This window comes from Lepidochelys kempii, chromosome 1 (assembly GCF_965140285.1).
Source record: "Lepidochelys kempii isolate rLepKem1 chromosome 1, rLepKem1.hap1, whole genome shotgun sequence".
Classification (NCBI taxonomy): domain Eukaryota; kingdom Metazoa; phylum Chordata; order Testudines; family Cheloniidae; genus Lepidochelys; species Lepidochelys kempii.
This window is the reverse complement of record NC_136380.1, coordinates 49032572-49053500: the sequence shown is the minus strand read 5'-3', so window position 1 is coordinate 49053500 and position 20929 is coordinate 49032572. Positions and strand designations below refer to the sequence as shown.

Genomic DNA, 20929 nt, shown 5'->3' with positions numbered 1-20929 from the left:
GGCTCTATTATGTAGCATTGTTGGGAGTGCTTCTAAAACTTCACACAATAGACAGTTTGTTGGAGACTTCTTTGTAGACAATATGCTTGATTCACTCCATGGTAATATCTATGGGGAGCATAAGCTACTATAGACCTTGGAGGAAGTTCTTGCTCAGAAGAGGGAGGCGGGGGATTAGTATGCCACAAAGTTGTCTGTGTGGCACAAGGTGCCTGCAACCTCCCTTGCACAGCCAGGATGGCAAGAAATCCACAGGAAATGCTAAAAGTAGCTTTGGAGAGGGTGTGACTAAACGCTGGCAGCAACAGCACTTTAACATGACTTGTGTAGTCACGGCAGAGCGCTGGGAGAGAGCTCTCCCAGCATTCTAAAAAAACCCCACCTCCACAAGAAGCGTGGCTCCCAGCACTGGCATACTGTTTACACTGGTGCTTTACAGCACTGAAACTTGCTGTGCTCAGGGGGGTGTTTGACCGTAAATTGCCAGTGTAGACAAGCCCTTAGGCAGGTAGAGATGTCCTAATTCAGACATCCATGTAGGGAGCACTTCTACCCGTGGAATCCCTATGAAATCCTGTCACAACTGAAAGCTATTCTCCACTGATGAGACACTAAATAATGAAGGTGGAAACACTACCTGTCCTTTTCTGGGACTGAATACCCTTTAGACGCAGCTAATTAGATTTGCAGAGAGAGAGATACCATTAGCACTTGCCTGCTCCCAGGAGGAAGGAGCTACTGTTCTGGCCCCCTATGCTGAAAAGTGAGAGTCTGCCATAGCTTTCAGGTGGCAGCAGTAGCTTTCATAAATATCAGCAAAAAAAATCTGCAGCTTTAGAATTATGCTAATTATTAAAGTACGGTTTGTGCTTCATAACAAGAGTCCTGCTCGTGCGCCATCTGAAATCAATAGATAAGTTATCACCAATGTCAAAGAGAGTTTTGACATTGAAATCAAGGAGAGCAGGTTCAACCCTTAGATTACTTAAAATCAGCTTAAACAAGTTATACTGCAAAGTGCTCTAAACTATTTAGAAATGCAAAATTAAATGCCCTTACTGGAATTGAAAAAAAAAAAAAAAAAAAAGACACCTACCAAGTGAGGTTTTCTCTTCCATGTGTCTTTTCCCAATTCTCATGTTTAATGGACAGTTTTTATCAATCTTTCTACAAAAAAAGAGGTTTTTTTTTGTATTATTTTCTACTTTAGAATTAGAGAGTTTATCATCTTCCATAAAAGCTTTGGCACTTTCTACTGCTTCTGTTTCCAAGTATTTTTCTGAACTTTGGGAGCATGTAAGATGATAAACATCCAGCTTTGTTTTAGTTGGAGCACTGCACGAAACTGCTTCAGCTTCCATTTCCATCCTATTTAGACCGTGATGCTCTTTTTCGAAAAGCTGAGTCTCCTCTGAAGGTGTAAAACTGTTTAACAGAGTTAGGTGCTCATCTTTCTCACTGTGAGGTGCACATGCAGGTATTTTAATATTGTAAACGTTTCGTAAAGGCTTCATTTCAACAGGACAGCTGTTTGTTAAGTCAAGTTCTTCATTATGAGTTTCCTGGATTTGGGATTTTAAAGAGGCTTCATCTACTGCTTTGGTTGCATCAACATAATTAAAAGAAGATTTTAGGGCTGTAACAGGATCTTGTCTTAAACTAAGTTGATCTGCAAAGCAGTATTTGCTGTTGGCAGTGTCATCGAACACCTGCTTCACTTTCAGAAAAGCATTTTCAGAAACTAGCACTTGCTTTCCACTTGCTGAGCTGAATCTGAAAGTAGCATTTGAAATCAGTTCAGGGATTGGAAATCTTTTTTCTTGTAATATTGCTATCTCAGATTTCCTAAGTGCTGAAGTACTTCCTGTTCCAACAAACTTTTCTACTTGGTCCCCAACTGAAGATGCATCATAATCACATTTCAGCTCTGATACACATTGTTGATCTGACCAATTATTATTTTCAATTTCAGAAAAGAGACTTCTAGCTTTCTTTAATGAATCTTCCGATAACTGTACAGGTTTACCACTTGCTGTGCTAAAAAATCCATAATTACCTGTAGAAAAGTCTGACTGATGATTTAGTTTTTTAGGAAATTTACATAGGCCAGAAAATGTGTCATTCACCTGAAAGCATGATGTCTGAGGACTTGGCTCAGACCCAATATCTACAGATTTATTTCTACTGTACTGTAGTGCTTGTCCATCGTCATAGCTGTTCTCATTTGCATTGGGAAAATGGCATGTAGATGAATTATAGGTCTCATTCTTGTCTATATTTGAAGAGTTAGCAGAAGTGGGGCACTTAGCACTGTCCAAGGTCTGAGAGCAATTTGCTGCAATTTCATTTTGATTAGTTTCTGATTTAGTTTCAGTGTTCTGTTTCCTAGATTTATCAGAGTTTTCTGGAAACATTTGTTGGACTCTCTTTAGTGCATCATAGGAAACAGTGACTGTTTTACCTCTTGCTGTACTGAATGGAACTAGTCCATCCTTAGAAAACTTTGAACTGGAGCCTGCCACTTCAGTGGCTGAGATTTTCAAAACATTCTTGGCATCCAGAAATTTTAAATCACAGTTTTGATTCACATAACTCTCATTTTGAAAATCTTCTTCAGAACTAACTAAGTTGTTTTTGTCTGCAGTGAGACTTACGAGTGGCTGATCTTGAGAAACACTATCCATATTTTCTGGGAAGCAGTTTACATCATGACTTGAATCATTTGAATGTTGAAAGTCAGACCCTTTACTATCATCTTTTAAATGAAAAGAGCAATGTTCTTCCCTGTGAGTTAAGTAAAGAGAATCATTTTTTATTTTGTCCTCCTTTACAGTTAAAATATTTTTCATATTCATGTAGATGGGATGTTCTGCAAGAATATCGGATACTTCTTTTAAATGCAAATCTGTAGTAATCTGGTCAATAGCAGAAACAATTAATGTACTTTCTGAGCCATCATTTTTTTTGGGTGAATTTTCCAGATCTCCCTCTGCAAATAGCTTTCTTGCCTCAAATAAAGATGCCTCACTTAGAGATTTTTTTTTGTCATTTCCAGTATAAAATCCTAAATCTGACTTTCCTATGGCCACACAAACAGGCTTTTTTGAAAATGAAGTTTCTGAGTGTTCTTCAGGTTCTTTGTCCAAATTAGCAGATAAATGTACCTCTACTGAAAGTTTTTTCACAGTTTCAACATCCACAGGTTGTTTAATTAGACTATCATCTAATATCTTTTTAGGTAGATTATCAAGTTCTTTAGAAACAAAGTTACCTGTAAGGTTAAGCATTTCTTGATAACATTTGGGAGTAATTTCTGCAAATAACTCACAATTTTTGATAATGTCTTTGTTATATTTCTTTTTTTTTAAAGCCTGAATCTTGGAGTCCTCAAAATTACCAATATTATGCTTATTTTCTAGGAAAACATTTTCTTCTGCAAAAATTTGTTTTGCTTTAGTCAAAGATTCATTAGTAATTATAACTCTCTTGCCACTAGCGGTATGGAAACTCGTCATATTGTTCTGTTTTATATTTTTTATTTCAAAATCTGTGTCTTGGATGGAGATTTGTTGATGGTCAGAGCCTATTTTGGATTTGTTTTGGTTTACATTAATGGTTTTTTTTACAGAAGTAGCACCTCTGCCTTTCTTGTTTACACTATTTCTCATTTGCTTATTGGAATTTGATGAAATATTATCCAGCTCTTTTTCTGTGCATGTTTCAAACAAATGGAGTTTATCCAATGATGCTAGGGATACTGATATATTACTGCGAGATGCAATTTGAAAATCATCTAGATTTTTTACCTTTTGTTCATTTTTATTAGGATCCAGTTCTGTTTCATCTGAAATATTTAAAGTTAATATTTCTTCAGTTTTAGACACTTCGCTCAAACATGTTAGGTCTGACAAACCTTCTTGTAAACTATACTGAGTGTCACACTCATTTTTTTTTGTTGAGATGTTCAGAGTCTGATTGTGGTTTTCACTAGATGACAGACCATTTTCCATCTTATATCTAGAATATTTAATAGCTTTTAAATTATTAATTTTTGTACTACTAGAAATAAAATCATTTTCACCAAAATTTTTTGTACTTTCCCCCTGATTTTCTTTATGTATTTGCACAAATGTATTAATATTTTCTTCATTATTTTTCAGTGTATTTTGGTATTCAACATTTGCATCTTTTAAACTTTCTCCACAATAGTTGTCTTTTTCTGGCAAACATCTGGAAACATTCCTTCTAGAAGTCATGTGTTTATTAGAATAACCACTTCTGGGATTCATCTCAGTGGGTTTAAACATCTCACCATCATCATCCAGGTTACTGAACAATTTTGCAGCTCTCATCAAAACCTCATTAGAAATATTAATTTTTTTGCCTCCAGCTGAACTAAACCCTCCAAAATTAGAAAAACTGTCATGTGTAGATACTGAAAAACTTGGGACAAGAAGTGTCTTATTTGCATTTCTGCATAAGTTAGTAGAGGTAAACTCTTCACAGTTATTTTTCTGGAAAATATCTCTCTCTTCTTTTACATTACCCATCACTGTAGACTCTTCATTTGTGGTGTGCTTACTAGATTTATCATTTACTCTTTGGGCTTCAGTTTCAAAAGAGTCATCAAAATCAGCATCTTGCCACATATCAGAAATATTCTTCAAGTTAGTTGTTTCATTTGTATCTACACATCCAGACAGTTCAGAGCTATTATTTTGCACTATATTACTTTGCTTTCTAAACTGTGTAAATTCAAACTGACTATTTGTTTCTTCCAGTATGTTAGAAAGTTCAGTAATTTCAGCTTCTTGGCTTGCTGTCAAAGTTCTGTTTAGTTGAGGTTGTCGATTTATAGGCAAGTTTTGAAGAGATGAATCAATGCTTTCAGGCAGGATACCTTGTGCATTCTTAGGTTCAACAAGACTTGCCTGTGAATCAAAACCATGGGAATCGTTAGTGTCCAATTTATTATCCACAACTGGAGAAATCTTAACATTTTCCTTTGTAATTTGATTTGAAATGTTTTTGACCTCTTCTCTGGAAAAGTCTTCAAGGCACTCAGCTTCCATATCTTTGAACAACATTTTGCCTTTTGTAATGCTATTTTCAGAGAGTTTTATCTGCTTATTAGAAGCAGTTTGGAAGCCACCAAAGCTTTCATTTAAGCCATGGCCATTAAAACTTGCATGTCCTGACCATTTCTCTTTGTCTTCTGGGTTTTCTTTTGACATGATGTCTAAACATAAAGGTTTTTTTGAATATAAATCTTTATCTGATGCAATATGTTTGGAACTAAGTTTGATCACCTTCTCTATGCAATACTTATCTTCTACATTAGGCTCTGGTTCTTGTGTAACAAAGCCTGAGACTATTTGTTCAGGTCTGACTTGTAATACAAGCTCTGGCAAGGTAGATTTTTCAGAAATTACAACTTGTAATGAACCACAGTCTTTGTGATCAAACGGTTTTTTGCCACTTTCTAGAGTTACAGTGTTTTTGTTAGCAGCTGTCTGAAGCTTATTTTCTTCCTTTTCAATTGACTTGGTTTCTTGATCAGCAGCTATAACTTTTGAAAATGGAACTACATCTGTTTTTCTCTCTCTGTTTAACACAGTGCTAGAATTTTTATATGGCTGAATCGCCATAGGTGGCAGAGTTACAGCTTCGCATTCATCTATTGGCAAATGGCCTGTAACACCATCTTCATCTCCTGATGTTTTTTTATTGCAACAAACACTATTGTTCTTACTTATGTCAAGGTTAATTTCACTCAAAGTATCACTGAAGTGACAATTTTTCATAGATACTGGCTCTTGTTTCATTTCAACCAACTGTTCATTATCACTAGACGGCTCTCCAGGTTGATCCTTAAAGATCTGAAGTATAACAGTGTCATTATTTGGATTAACGTTCCTATGCATATCCATCTCGTCTTTCTTTAGGCACTTAACCACATGTTTAATCCTACCAAAGTCCATTTCGGAATGCTTTGTTGTTAGGAGGCAAGCTGTGGCTATAACTTTAGGCTTTACACTCAAAACATTTCTACTGTTTGAAGAAACCACTAAATATTCTTTTGGAGTATTGGACGTTTCTGAGCAATCTAATGATGAAGCAGGCTGATGTTCCCTGCTATTATTTCTTAAAACGTCTTTCAAGTCTTGATGTATCATTCTGTTATTGAAAGAACTATTAGGTGAGTTATCTACTCTATCTGCTCTTGTGGCATATTTGCTCAATAGCATGGAATTTTCCTCAGTATCTGACCGCAAATACTTTCTCTCAGAAGAAGAAACCAAAAGATCTATAAGGAAATGAAAAACATTGTAAAATAGTTAGACATGTCAATAAATAGAAGACACAAAGCAGTTCTCACTTATTCAAATAAACTGAAGTTAATTAACTTAGCCCTTAAATACAACTTTGGCCCCAATTATGTAAACATTTGTGTACATGCTTAATTATATAACCACGAGTAGTCCCACTGATTTCAAGTATGTGTTTGCAGGATCAGGGCCTTATATACTTTAATCGTGGTCTGACAATTGACTTTACCATGAACAGAAATCAGTAGCCTTCAGTTCAAATACCATGAGTTGTGATCACAAATCAAGTAATGCTTTTGTTAAAATAGAGGAATAGGTGTCCCCCTTGTGAAGTCACAGCACATGGATTCTGCGGTAAGAGCATCACGAGGCGGGATTCACAGCTTTTGAAAAGAAATTATGTATATCACAACAGGTGTATAATTTACATTAACCCTGGCAGATTTTTTTTTAAAAAGTGTTTTAGTGCTCCTGAAAGGTACCAGATGGAAAAGTCTAGAGGAGGGGTGGGCAAACCTTTTGGCCCGAGGGCCACATCAAGGTTGCTAAACTGTATGGAGGGCTAAGTAAAGAAGGCTGTGCCTCCCCAAACAGCCTGGCCCCCGCCCCCTATCCATCCTCTCTCACTTCCCCCTGACTGCCCCCCTCAGAACCCCCCGACCCATCCAATCCCCCCTGCTCCTTCTCCCCTGACTGCCCCCTTCCGGGACCCCTACCTCTGACTGCCCCCCCCGGGACCCCACCCCCTATCCAACCGCCCCATCCCTGTCCCCTAACTGTCCTGCCCCCTGTCCACACCCCCACCCCCTAACAGGCCCCCCGGGACTCCCACACCCTGTTCCCAGTGCCCTGACCGCCCCCCCAGAACCTCCACCTCATCCAACCCCCCCATTCCCCACCCCCTGACCACCCTGCCCCCCCAAACCTCCGCCCCATCCAACCGCCCCCTGCTCCTTGTCCCCTGACCATCCCCTCCTGGGACCCCCTGCCCCTAACCACCTCCCCAGGACCCCACCCCCTATCCAACCCTGCTCCCTGTCCCCTGACTGCCCCCGGGACCCCCTGCCCCTTATCCAACACCCCCGCTTCCTGCCCCCTTACCAGCCGGAGCCAGCCACGGTCCTTGGCAGGAGTTTGCAGCCATGCTGCCCAGAGTGCGGGCAGCAGGGCGGGCAGCACAGCAAGCTGAGGCTGCGGGGGAGGGAGGACAGCAGGGGAGGGGCCAGGGGCTAGCCTCCCCAGCTGAGAGCTCAAGGGCCAGGCAGGATGTTTGCCCACCTCTGGTCTAGAGATTCAAGCCCTCCAGCTACACATAAAGGATGCAACGGTAGTACAATGTTCCCCATACTGTTCATGAACCCTGACCTAGAGACACTCTCTCTAGAATACTCCATGCCCATTCAGTCACCTCTGGTGACACTGCAAAAAAAGTTGTCAGCTCTGACCATTTATTTGAGCTGGAAACTTTTCTTCTAGAAACTAAACTGAGACCAATGCATTTCACATAAGCTAACCAGACTGTTTTCATATGGTAATATCTTTCTGTCACTATCAGACCCCATTATCAATCTCATGAATTACAGTTCCCTTCAGAACGATACTTGTTCATCTGAATTGTGAAGGGGAAGCAAGAGGTAAGTTTAATTAAAAAAACTTCAACTAATGAAAATAATTAAAAGCCATACCTTGATCATCATTATTGGCTGTATCAGGACCTTTAAAGGTACATGATTCAAATTCTGAATGAGATGATGCAGAATGAGTAGAAGAACATGTTTTTATTTCTTTCTGGACGTTTCCCTCTTGATACGGGGAAGCATTGTTTACTGTATAAATAAATCTTTTTGGTCTCTTTTTCAAGCTGGATAACACACTCATGCTTTCCAAGCCAGATCTCATAGGGGTGTTTTCATTACTTGTTGACCATTTTGTGCCATCAGGATTATTTGGAATTGAAGCATTACATATAACAGGGTGAGAGGTAACATTAGTTATGGAAGATTTAGAATGTTCCTTTAAATGTTTATGAAAGCAACTGTTATTGACTTCTGGGTATTCTGTAAAGTTTGTATTTTCCATTAAGAAGGAACTACAGTCTAAAAAGTTCACTTCAGAAACCTTTTCAGCTGCACATGCTTTCACTAAAGTTGGATCCTGAACACTCAGAGAGACAGAATGCATTAGAGAGGTTTCAGAGGTTGAGTACTTTTCATAAGTTTTTGTTTCATTCTCTATGTGTTCTGACCAATTGATATTCAACAGCTTTTCTGCTTTTATTAGACTTGAAGTATTCAGTAAAGATGTTTCAAAAGTACTGAAGTTAGCATGTTCCTTAGTCATAAGTGCTAATTTGCCTTCAGATCTTTTCTTGCTACAGAAACTGGATGGTGAACAAGTGTCTCGGGTGGATATTTTTTCCAGTTGTGTTACATCTAGACCAGATAAGTTCAGCTGAGACCATTCAGACGTTAAAGAAGATGGTATATCCTCCCTTGTAAATTTTCTATTTTCTGAGGGCTTCTGTATTCTATTATTTGATATGTTAGATGTAAACAGCTCACACCTAGGAGAATCCAATTCTCTTTCACACCTTAAGCAAGCATCTTTAAAATTCCCCATCACTTCACTAGTCTCTTGAAGTAAAACAGTAGACATTTTATCAAAGTGTGTTTTCTTAGTCCAGTTGGTTGTTTTCACTTCTTGTAGACATTTGCCACTAGTACGACATACAGAAAGAACATGTTCCCCTGCATCTGGCATATCTATGGTCATTTCATGCATCTCTCCATCTTGCAGGGCATTTTGTGCCATTTTGTTCCCACCTGACTTAATGGAAATGTGAAATCTATCTTCCAAGCTATTCATCTCACCAAATGAGCCATCTAACATCTTCTCCAGCTCTGTAAATAGTTAAAAAACAGGATTATTGAAAATATCACCTTAGAAATACTACTCTATTTCTATCTTGTAGTCTGCAAACTGTATTTACTCCTGCTGTTTCCCTCTCATTACTGACCCTTTGTGTCAGTTTGGAGCTATAGTGGGTGTCCACAGCAGGAGCGTTCTCCAGTGACCAGCTTTTGATGCTATGGATAGGAGAGAGGAGACATGGGACATCGGTGCAGATATCTCTTGCCTCCTATGGACTGCAGTGGACTAACAAATTTTGAGGATGGAACTCCAGGCTTCTACCAGTGGGAGGGAAAGTGTGAATGTCCCGTGGACAGAAAAATTAGTAGAAAACTCCACAAGTTAAATTTCTGTTTTTGTCTCCTATGCAAGTTATACCATGCAGGGGACAATGAAGGACCTACAATTAAATTCAATGTTTTACATTTTTCCCTTTCTTTGGATCTATTGTTTGTAGTTAATGGAACAATAATTTAATGGGAAAAATATAATCTATCATGATCATTCTCCATGCACAATATCACAGCATTAAAAAAAAGATTAGGAAGACAACCATGGGTTCTTCATTTTATAACTATTTAGGAAGTTTTAAAAAGGTTACAAATCACTGCCCTATAAATATTAGAAAAACAATCTTTACAACAATGCACTTATCTTTTTGTTTAGAGAAACATTACAGAATAATATAGTCAACTGTCTCTATTGGCAGGGATATTACCATTACCATATTAAAGAGTGAGCTTCTTTACCTCATCCACCACATTTGTTTCTGGGGATTTTATTAAATAAAGTGAAAATACAGATTCTACTCATACTTAGCAAACTAGGTGCGTCTATCAAACATGAATATTAAAAATTGGAGAGATGTTGATTTTTGCAAGTGAACATACAAATAAATGTTAACCAAATATCTATCTATCTATATACCTGTCCTTTATTTTGCTGGGTAACTTATGCTTTTTTCCATAACAACCACTTATATATTTTAACCATTCCACTTTCAGAGTTATTAGTAGTCTAGCAGCTACTTGCAGAGGAGATTAATTTTTCATTTATTTGACCATCATTTCCATTAGGAGGTCCCAAGAGAATTAACAAGGAATCATTTTACAATAAATATCCAACAATTTGTAATATTTGATTACGACTGACATCCCAATACTTTGATGACGAGACACGTCCATATAAAAAGTGCATAAAATTACCTCTTTGACCACAATTTCTCCAACATGTATCTCCATTCAGTTTATATTTATTTATTTAACAATTAAAGTGTCTTAAAGTCTTTTTTTTTATTATTCCAGACTGAGGTTCCATGTCCTCTTACTCATATCAAAGCCCATTCCCCCGGGGTAACTGTCTATACAAATCCTGTAGCCATGGTGTCATATATGGATATTAGGAAAGTTGCCTGCAAAGACTGATATCAATTAGGAAACAAACGAACAAAAAACCTAATCAACCAAAAGCCATCACTTCTATTAAAGTTAACTTTCTCCATAAAACGAAAGTTTTTTTTTACTAGAAAGTTGCGAAACAGAACGCCTAATCTGAAGGTACTGATACCGGGGAGAGTGAGGCAATTAAAACTGATTTTGATTTCTAAAAAGTTCTTTAAAAAGTTCCTTTGGTGAACAACTGGCCAACTGTATGTACTCCATAGCTCTCCCAAGCACTGAAAACTCTGATTTGTAATTTGGGTTAAAATCTGGATTATTTACAATGGGTGTCATGGGTGAAGGAAAAGATCTTTTTTCTAATTCTATCCCAAACCCAGAGAGTAGCATTTGCTAAGGAATATGTATAAATTTCTGGAGGGCATGGTTTTTTAAGAATTAATCTATGGTAGCCTAGTAATATTTACATGGTCACCATTTTCTTGTTCAGTTACGACCTCGTGCTTGGCTGGATTAGATTACTCCCAATCCATTATTTCTTTGAGGTGGCTGGCTTCTCCCTTCTCCTCTTCAGGCAGAGGAGGGAACTGAATCCAGGCCTCCCACATACCAATTGAGTGACTGAACCACTGGGCTAAAAGTCAGACGGAAGACAACATCACCACCACATTCTCCTCTTCCCTCCCGAAAGTTTGTGAATGGCATCTAAGTGGGAAGTGGGGTCGGGGGGAGGAGCTTAAATTATTTAGTAAATTCATGTCAAATTCACAAATAGTTTCAGGTCAACTGAACTGCATTTTTTGGCAAATAAACTATTTGTCCAAAATGTTTCACCCAACTCTAACCCACCCAATTAAACCAAATTTCATAGTATCTTTATGTTAACATAATTACTGTTCATTCTTTATGACTCCCAATAAATATCTTCTGGTTAATATTCAGGTTACTCAGGTATCTGGGTCCTCTTGTTCAGCATCACTTCTGCCATAGACAGAACATTCTCTAGAGTCTTCTGTCTTTATTTTTCCTACCCTCCTTTTCTTGGGTTTCACCATCTCGGATGATTTTTTCAGCAGCTTATCATTAGTTTCTACCTCTGGAGTATGTTCTTGGGTGCCTGAGATTTGGATCTCTATCCCAAGTGACTGGAGTGTACTTTTTCCTTGTTTAGAGTCACTCACTGTGTACTACTGATTTTGGAAACTGAATGAGAATGAAAATGGGAATCCCCATCCATAGTGGATATTTGATCTCCTGAGTGCTGCTGTAATTTTCCCCAGCTCTCTCTTTCTTTTAAAAGTTAAGGTGCAAAGGTCTAGGGAAAATGGCATCTTGTGATCTTGTAGTATAAGCTTTTCTTTGCATTTTCTTTTTTGAAACTTTTTATTATGGCACAGTTACTCTAAAACATTAACATACAACATTGTATGTTACTTATGCAGGATCAGGTTAATATTCAAAGAACATGACTTCAGATTCTAGCTTGCTGGTGGGAGAGCCCTTCTCCTCTGAGTATGCTAAAAAGGGTGACCAAATTTCTAAATGCCCTTCCTCTTTTTGGTGTTTCCTCTTGTGGAAGTGTTTTCATTACAAGGACAGTCCATATTTTGCTAAACCACAGTTCTATAGAATTCAGACTTTTCCAATAATGTGCAATACCAAGTCCTAGAGCTAACAACAACAAATATAATGTGTATTCTGTTTAAAATGTAGATCTTTTACTGAAGCATTAAGTAAGCAGGTCAGGGGACCACAGGAAGCTGGCATTTTGTCACAAGATGAAGCTTTTTAATAATTTCCTCACAAAAGCATCTAGTTCCTGGACACGACTACCATGCATGCAAATATGTTCCCTTTTCTCCCTCACCCCGAACAGAGTGCCTGCCCCGTAGAAAAAAAAATTATGGATCTTAACTAGATTACAATACCATCTATACTGTAATTTATAATATTTTTCTTTATGTGCTACACAAATTGAAGATATGTATCCTCTTTCCCATACAGAGACCCACTCAGACAGATCAATTTCTTTGTCAAAGTCCCTTAGCCATCTTTTCATCTCAGCTGTTCTCTGAACAGCTTTTTAAACCAAAGTTGTATATATCTTAGAAATAAACCTTTTTTTGCAGTTTACTCCTGGGTCAACTCCCCAAATGGGGTTAGCTGTCTGTATAGAGCCACCCTGTAACCAGATTTCACAATAAAATGTTTGATTTGTACATATTGAAAACATATTATTGTACATATTATTTACATATTGCTTGATATGATTCATATCAGGACCCAGGAACACCTATCCAAATTGAGTAATCTCAACTCTTACACACTACAAATAGGAAATATTTGTGACTAGGGATAAATTCCTTATTATTAATGAAAGTAGCTAAGGGAGAGCACCGTGGTAACAGGAATTCAAAAAAATTGTCCAAAGCTGCTAAGGTGGTCTCGATGAATGAGTATTTTGGGGCTTTTTCAGGTGATCTAAATTTCTTTTTAACCTAACAATGACTATGAATAGCTATATTTGAGTATGAGTCTTGTTCAAGTTTTGCCCAGTGTTTGGATCATTAACGCAAATGATCTAATTTTTTAATTGTGATGCATAATAAATAAATAAATAAATAAATAAATAAATAAATAAATAAAGATCAACCAAATTAGGGAACACTAGTCCACCCCACTTTGTAGGCTTATACGGAGCTTTAGAACTCACCCTATGTCTTTTATATTTCCTTACAAATTTTAATAGCACATATTGCCATGTTTTAATGTCATGTCAGGGACACCAACAGAGATGCACTGAAAAAAACCTAACACCTTTGGGAGGAAAACCGAGGCTAGTCTACCTAGCCAAGAAATTTCATATCTTTTCCATTCCTCCAAGTCTTTTATTATTTTATTCCTCACTGGAGAATAATTTGCCTTAAAAAGATTTTTAAGTTTCCCCACAATATTTATTCCTAAATATTTTAAAGATTCCTTTACCTATATTAATGTACGTAACTGACAAGAGTTTGTTTCAGCCCTTTCAGGAATATTAATTCTTAACATTTCAGATTGATTTTAGTATATTCTGAAACCTGGTAGCTGCCCAAATTTCAAAATTAGTTGTTCTATAATTTTTAGCAAAGCTTCTGGATCCTCCTAATATAGCAAAACACTATCAAGAATACAAAGCTACATTGTGTTCTAATTCTGAAGGCATTTTAATGCCCTACACAAAGGGGCTGCTTCACACACATTGCAGATGGCTCCAGTGCCAAAGCAAACTCACAAGGCAACCCTGTCTTATACCCCTAGACAAAGTAAAAGAAAGGGACTGATGACCAAAGCAGACACTGAAGGATGAGTACATAGGTTTAATATTCCCCTCTAAAACGGATTTCCAAAACCAAACCATATCAAAATCTGTCTGAAGTACTGTACTCCCACTCCAGCCTGTTGAAGGCTTTCTCAGCATCCAAAGAAAGCAGCACACAGGAAGAATTGCCAGAATTAATATTTTAGGTCAAATTCAGAGATCCTCTGATATTATCAGATAGACGCCAGCTCGCAACGATCCCAGACTGGTAGGGGAACAGATATGGGCAACATGACACTGTCACCATGTCTCAGTGGATCACAGCAGAGGATGCCAAATTCAGGACAAACTGCTAAGAAATAGGGCAGATTCACCCCAAACTGGTGGTTATTCTATCATTAGACTATACCAAGCCAGTAACAAAGTGAAAAACCCATACACTGGACTTTATGATGAGTGGTTACTGAAAACCAATTTAATCAAATAATATAGGGTCCTCCTAATCCCAAGAGATCAGCCTCTTAGCCAGGTCAATATATAACTCAGATCTTATGCAACAATCACACTGATGCCAATCCTTTACTAACTAAAAACTAAAGGCTTAATATAAAAGAAAAGAAGAGGGTTATAAATGGTTAATAGATCATATACATATAGGTCATTTTTCAGTGTTCATAGCTCAAGATCATAGCAGTGATGGAATAAATTGTGAGCTTGCAAAAGCCTCTCTGGAATTATCCAAACAGATTGGGGGTCATCAGTCCTTGTTTAGAGCTTCACTGTTAGAAATCCAATCCAGAGAAATGAAGCAGGGAATGAAGACAAAAGGAAGATGTCTCAGGAACCTTTGTATATCCTCTGCCAAGTGCATGGAATTTTATTGTCTCAAACAAAGCTCAGTTTGTTTGTTTCCCCCTCCACCAGTGCCACTGTCAAGGTTCCTTCCCCACTCTGAACTCTAGGGTACACATGTGTGGACCTGTATGAAAGACCCTCTAAGCTTATTCTTACCAGCTAGGTTAAAAACTTCCCCAAGGTACAAGCTTTCCTTTGTCCTTGAACAGTATGCTGCCACCACCATGCGTTTTAAACAAAGAACAGGAAAAGAGACCACTTGGAGACATCTTCCCCCAAAATACCCCAAGCCCTACACACCCCCTTTCCTGGGGAGGCTTGAGAATAATATCCTAACCAATTTGTTATAAAATCATCAAAGACCCAACCCCTGGATCTTGGAACAATGGAAAAATCAGTCAGGTTCTTAAAAGAAGGATTTTATTAAAAAAAAAAAAAAGTAAAATATCATCTCTGTAAAATCAGGATGGAAAATACTTTACAGGGTATTCGATTCAAAACACAGAGGATCCCCCTCTGGGCAAAACCTTAAAGTTACAGAAAACAGGAATAAACCTCCCTCTTAACACAGGGAAAATTCACATAAAACAAAAGATAAACTAATCCACCTTGCCTGGCTTACCTATACGGGTTGCAATATTGGAGACTTGGATTAGGATGGGTTGGAGAAGATGGATTTCTGTCTGGCCTCTCTCAGTCCCAAGAGAGAACAACCATGTAAACAAAGAGCACAAACAAAAGCCTTTCTCCTTCCCTTCGCTCCCCCCAAGATTTGAAAGTATCTTGTCCCCTTATTGGTCCTTTGGGTCAGGTGCCAGCCAGATTAGCCGAGCTTCTTAACCCTTTACAGGTAACAGGATGTTGCCTCTGGCCAGGAGGGATTTTATAGCACTGTATACAGAAAGGTGGTTACCATCCCCTTTATATTTATGACAGCCACCAACTTGACTTTTTCTTTGCAATCAATTACTTCCAACTCCCCCACCTCCTGCAAATGCCTCTGCAAAAAGCAGCATCCAGAAGCCGCGGTTAGCAGCATGTCTCACTGAAAGCAAGCAAAGCCCCAGCATCTCAAGTTGGATAAAGAACTGCATGCAGAGGAAATTTCTGAGCATGGTAAAGGGGCTCCGTGTGTCTCTCGCTCTGTTACTGGGAGTGGGAGAGCAGTGTTTTTTTTAAATCACGGGCTACAGATTGTTCCCATGCTGCAGAAAGTGGGGATTAGAGCTGCTTGGGGGAGACATAGAGAAAAGGAAAAGTTAACAGTTCAGCCAAGTTTCCCCAACAACCACACCAATGCCCTGTTGCCCATTGTGGGCGTTTTCATAATTGCTGGACTTGGTGTGTGTGTTTAGCGGGTGGTGGGGGGTGGGAGAGTCCTCTGGGTTGCCCCTGGGTGCTGCGTGAGGCAGAGGGGTTGGCACCTGAGAGGCAAGCTCTCCTCCCACTTCCCAGCTGGGTTTATTTGCTCTCTCTGTCACCCAGGCTAGTTTCAGTTGAAGAATTGCATCCCCCTTCCCCAGCAGGAAAGTTGGGAGCTACTCAGCTGCTGGGGTTTTGCTCCGGGGGCTGCAGAAAAAGCTGCAAACCGCAGCTCTGCTGGGCTGGGACGTGGAGAGCCAAGGGGGCTTGTGCTCTGGAGCAGCATGGCTCCAGCCACACTCCCAACAAATTGGGCCAGTGTGCTCAGTGATCTCCCCCCTGTCCTCAGACCCCCGTCAATGTGACGGGGCTGCTGAGGGGCCCCCCCATTGTGTCCCTGCAGCTACCACTGCTAGTGCCAGGGAGACACATCAGTTGGCGGAGGGAGAGGCCAATCAAAAGCAAAGCTGTGTCTGTAAAGAAATGTATGGGTGAGATATTGCCCATCCATAATAATTTGCAGCCCACCCAGACTTACATTCCTAGCTACACTACTGGTCCAGGGCCATATCAGCATATCACATGTCCTTACATAGTTTACTGAACCACAAGGGGTGGCCATTGGCCCCTCGGAGTCTGAGGTGTCCCCAGTAAGAGCTATTTGGGCAGAATGAGTTTCTTCTATGGCTCATTGTGAAAGCTAAGTGTCCTTGATGGGCCATCAATACACAGAATTTACATTAAGGCCAGACAGCTATCTGGTGGATCTTACCCAGGAATACAACTCATGTATAAGATACAAGTCCATGGCCAATATTCATAACTTTAGATACAAGGATGATACATTAATTTAACCAGGATAATCATATTTGATAGATTGTAACTTTTCTATTGACACCTTACATGATGCACTTTGTATAAGATTTATGGAAATTGTGCAACACTGGTAAGAACAGTGATACAAATAGTCACCTTTCTTATACACAGCATCAGACAATCTATTTGGGATAATTTTTGGTTTTCACATTAGTTAAAGAAATAGGTTTGTATGGTGCAGAGTTAGTAAGATCTTTTCCTTCTTTAGTAATAACCACACTTTTTGATTTTTCCATAAATCTGTAATCTCATTCTCCTGCAATTATCCATTAAACAATTCAGTTAAAATTGGGACCACCACTCGCTTTAGAATACTCCAAAGAAAATCCATCAGGACCTTCTTGATTTTAAAATCTTAATTACAACTTTAGCTTCCTCTGCAGCAATTTGCCTGAAAGAACTACATCACCCTCTGGGTAGTTTAACACTTTGTTTTGAAGCATACAAAGAATGCAAAATGTTAGCAAATGTTGGAGAGATCAGACTGAAACCAGTTATTAAATCTCCCTTTTTATATCCAATCTTTTAATCTAATTGTAACAGGGGCCCACCTCCACCCCATCCTCTTCCCTGAAGAAAATGCACAGATATCACCAGGTGTGTGCACAGTGAAACTATTACAATTCCCCTTCACCAATATCACCACACTCCCCCATGCTCCTGCCTATTTACAATATTTGCTGAGCTTTAGGCTGTCTCAGCAGGACCTGAGGGGAACAGAGATCTCCCTTCTCTGAGGCTCTGTATGACTAGATGCAGCTAACTCTGTTCCCCTCCCCCCCCCCACACACTTCCTTCCTAAAAGGCGCACACTTTTATAAGTCCGGGGCTGATGGAGCTAATTAAGTTTTTACCCCCCCAGTCAGCTTCTTGTGGGGCACTAACTAGCATCTAACTTATCAGAGCGCAGGCTCACCTACACACTTTTTGCACTCTGTCACACACCACCCATCCTTGCAAGGTCTCTTTTCCTCTGCACTCTCCCTTCTTTAGAGGCTCTGAGCTCCCCATGCTCGCCCCAGCATGGTTGTCCATGTTCCACCCCTAGAAGTCACATTTTGTGGGTGAGGGTCATCCTCATCATTTTTGTTTCCACCCACAGATTCGCACACCATGGACAGCCTGTTTCCCCATTCCCTTTGCCTTCTCTTTCAGTTTGGGCAGGGCCTGTCACTATGCCTCCCTTTCCTCCTCCAATTGGGGGCTCTGGTTCCCCCAACCCCACAAACTTGTCCCAGGATCCCTCCTCCTGCTGTGCTGGTGGTGAGGTTCCCTGGAACTGCCTGCTTTTCACTTGAAGCTAGGAGCACTATTTTCCTCAGCCCCTTGTGTTAGGCCATCTGCTTTCACCCTCTCCTTTTGAGGGTGGTCCAGTCTTCCTTCTGGCTTGTATCTTTATGTCTAGGGTTCTCTGGTTTTCCTATATCTACTCCTTTGCCCCATTCCCTGTTGGTCTTGCTTCCTGCCGTGGGGGACTCTAGACCCTCATTTTCTCCTTATAAGGGAAGAGGCTCCAGTCTGTCTCTATAATGACTGGATGGGGCAGCCCATCTACCACCCCTACCTGCTTCCACTCAAAGTGCTTCTTGACCTCTAGGGATATTTCTGCACTGGGCAGAGCCTCCTCTTGCTGTGGATGCATTCTAGTTTCAGGCTGTCACCCGGTAGTATCCAACAAGGCTTCACAAAACCCCTCTGGACCAGTGTGCATCCTGAGGCCGTGTCCACCAGTCCCCTCTGGCGCCTCCTCTCCACTTTTACAGGGATGCTAGGCATTTTCTTTTTCTGCCTGTGTAGATTGAGTCCACCCACAAAATTCGGCAAACCCACATTTCATATCTGTGCCATCCAGCTTTATATGCACTGACTGCCCACATTGGTAGCAAATCACTCCCCTAGTTCCCCAAAGAAGTCCCATCATCTCCTCCTTTTTCTTTTCAATCATCCAGGATGTGGCCAAATTGCTGCCCTTCTTCCCTGAGTCCTGTCCCTGAAACATCTGGAATTCTTTCTTAGGAAAATCTGCACCCACAAACTCCTCTGCCAGCTTTACCGCTTCCTCCAGACCCATAAGTGTGTGCTTTCAGGGAGGCCCTGGAGAAATTGCTCCAGTATTATTATGTCTATTATTACCCCCAAGCTTGGGTATCTGGTTGTAGACAATGGGTTGCCCAATCTGTTAATTTTTGCACACCTGCCTGGGGTCACACACCTCTAATCCATCTAGCAGCCCAATATTTGTGTCTATATTTTCCCCCCGAAAGGCCAACCCTGTCCAGGATGGCCACTTTTATTCTACCATAGTCCCAGGCTTGCTCCTCACTCAGGGCCACAAAGTCTGCCTGGGCTTCTCTGGACAAGTAGGGTGCCACTTGGCGGGTCCACGATCCTTTATCCCATCTGGCTCCATTGCTACTCTCTTTAAGGTTGATAAAAACACAACAGGGTCATCTCCAGGACACATCTTACACAAGCTCACCCCCATGTCTTACTGCTGTTCTTGGTTGTGGGACTTACCAGTCCCCATATCAGTTGCTGCTGCGCTTGTGCTTTCTCCTCTATAAACTCCTACAGGGATTAAGCACCTTGTTAAAATCCCCCCCTAGAATAATATCTCCTTCCCTAAAATTTCCTAAGTGCTTAAAAAACTGAACAAACAAACAACAAAAACAGCAGCTTGCCCTTGACTGGGAGCACACGCATTGGCTAAAGTGAGAAGTTTACCTTTCAAGGACCCCTTAAATAAAATGTATCAGTCTTCTACATAAAGCAGGGATCGGCAACCTTTGGCACACGGCCCGCCAAGGTAAGCCCCATGGCGGGGTAAGCCCCCTGGTGAGCTGGACCACCTCTTCCCACAGCCCCCATTGGCCTGGGGCAGCGAACCGCGGCCAGTGGGAGCTGCAATCGGGTGAACCTGTGGATGTGGTAAACAAACCGGCCGGGCCCGCCAGGGGGCTTACCCTGGCAGACCGTGTGCCAAAGGTGTGCCAATCCCTGGTAAAAAGGATTATCTACTTACAGGAAACACTCTTGAAGAAACATAAATACCTGAATACTTGGACACAGCCAGCATGTGTCTCTCCAGGGCAATTTAATAGAAGAAGGGTGGCAATACTCTTTGCTAAACACTTCCTTTTTATTGTTTCATCATAACTCATAGTTCAGTGAGCAAAATGCCCTTTTCCTTTTGGTGAGCTGTTCACCCCGTTAACATTAATGGTCATGTAATCAATCAGTTCACCCATGTGTATGAAGTCTTATCTTGCCCAGTACATTACCCATTGCTAAAAGCAGTGAGATGCCAGTTCTCCAGTACATTTGTGACTCTTCTTTAAAGAAGACATTTTAGATAGAGTTTCCATCATACACATAGTAATTTTAGAACTCCCACATATATTGTGTTTCCTTTTAACCCCTATATTGTTGTACCATAAGTCTGATTTACCATATATTTTTAAATACTGAGGCCTATTATTTTTAAATATACATTTTTTCTATTAGAACATATAACTACATTTAACATCTGTTTCTGTTCTCTTATCCAATTTCCCCTGTATCTCTCCCTATGCATTCCCCCACTGTCCTCAGGTCCCACCTAGCTGTGGGATCCTGGGCTCTCCTTACTTACTCCATGGATATATCAGCTCCCTGCTGGAGGGTGGGTTTTTTATACATATATTTTTTAAGAACCAAGCCTTATCTAATCCCATCAAACTTCTTTATAACACTGGACACTATGAGAAAATTATACCATCTTTGAGTTCACTTATTCTTAACATTTTCCATCACAGGTGTTCCATTTCCAATTAATATAAAATTTTAAAATGTTTGTGAGAACTCTAAAGTGAGACTTACTTCAGTAGGGGAGATCTGGGTCTCTTGCTATTTCGTTATTA

General features: G+C 40.1%; 1 protein-coding gene across 6 annotated transcripts in view; it reads right to left on the bottom strand.

Moving 5' to 3' along the window:
• The window catches only part of BRCA2 (BRCA2 DNA repair associated), a 96911-nt gene that overhangs the window by 57712 nt on the left and 18270 nt on the right, over nucleotides 1–20929 (bottom strand). For all 6 annotated transcript variants that reach the window (XM_073341432.2, XM_073341459.2, XM_073341451.2 and 3 more), the window contains 2 exons: nucleotides 8015–9229; nucleotides 1097–6307 (listed from right to left, as the gene is read on the bottom strand). In XM_073341432.2, coding sequence (XP_073197533.2) covers nucleotides 1097–6307; nucleotides 8015–9229 — 6426 coding nt within the window. The remainder of the gene's footprint in view (nucleotides 1–1096; nucleotides 6308–8014; nucleotides 9230–20929) is intronic.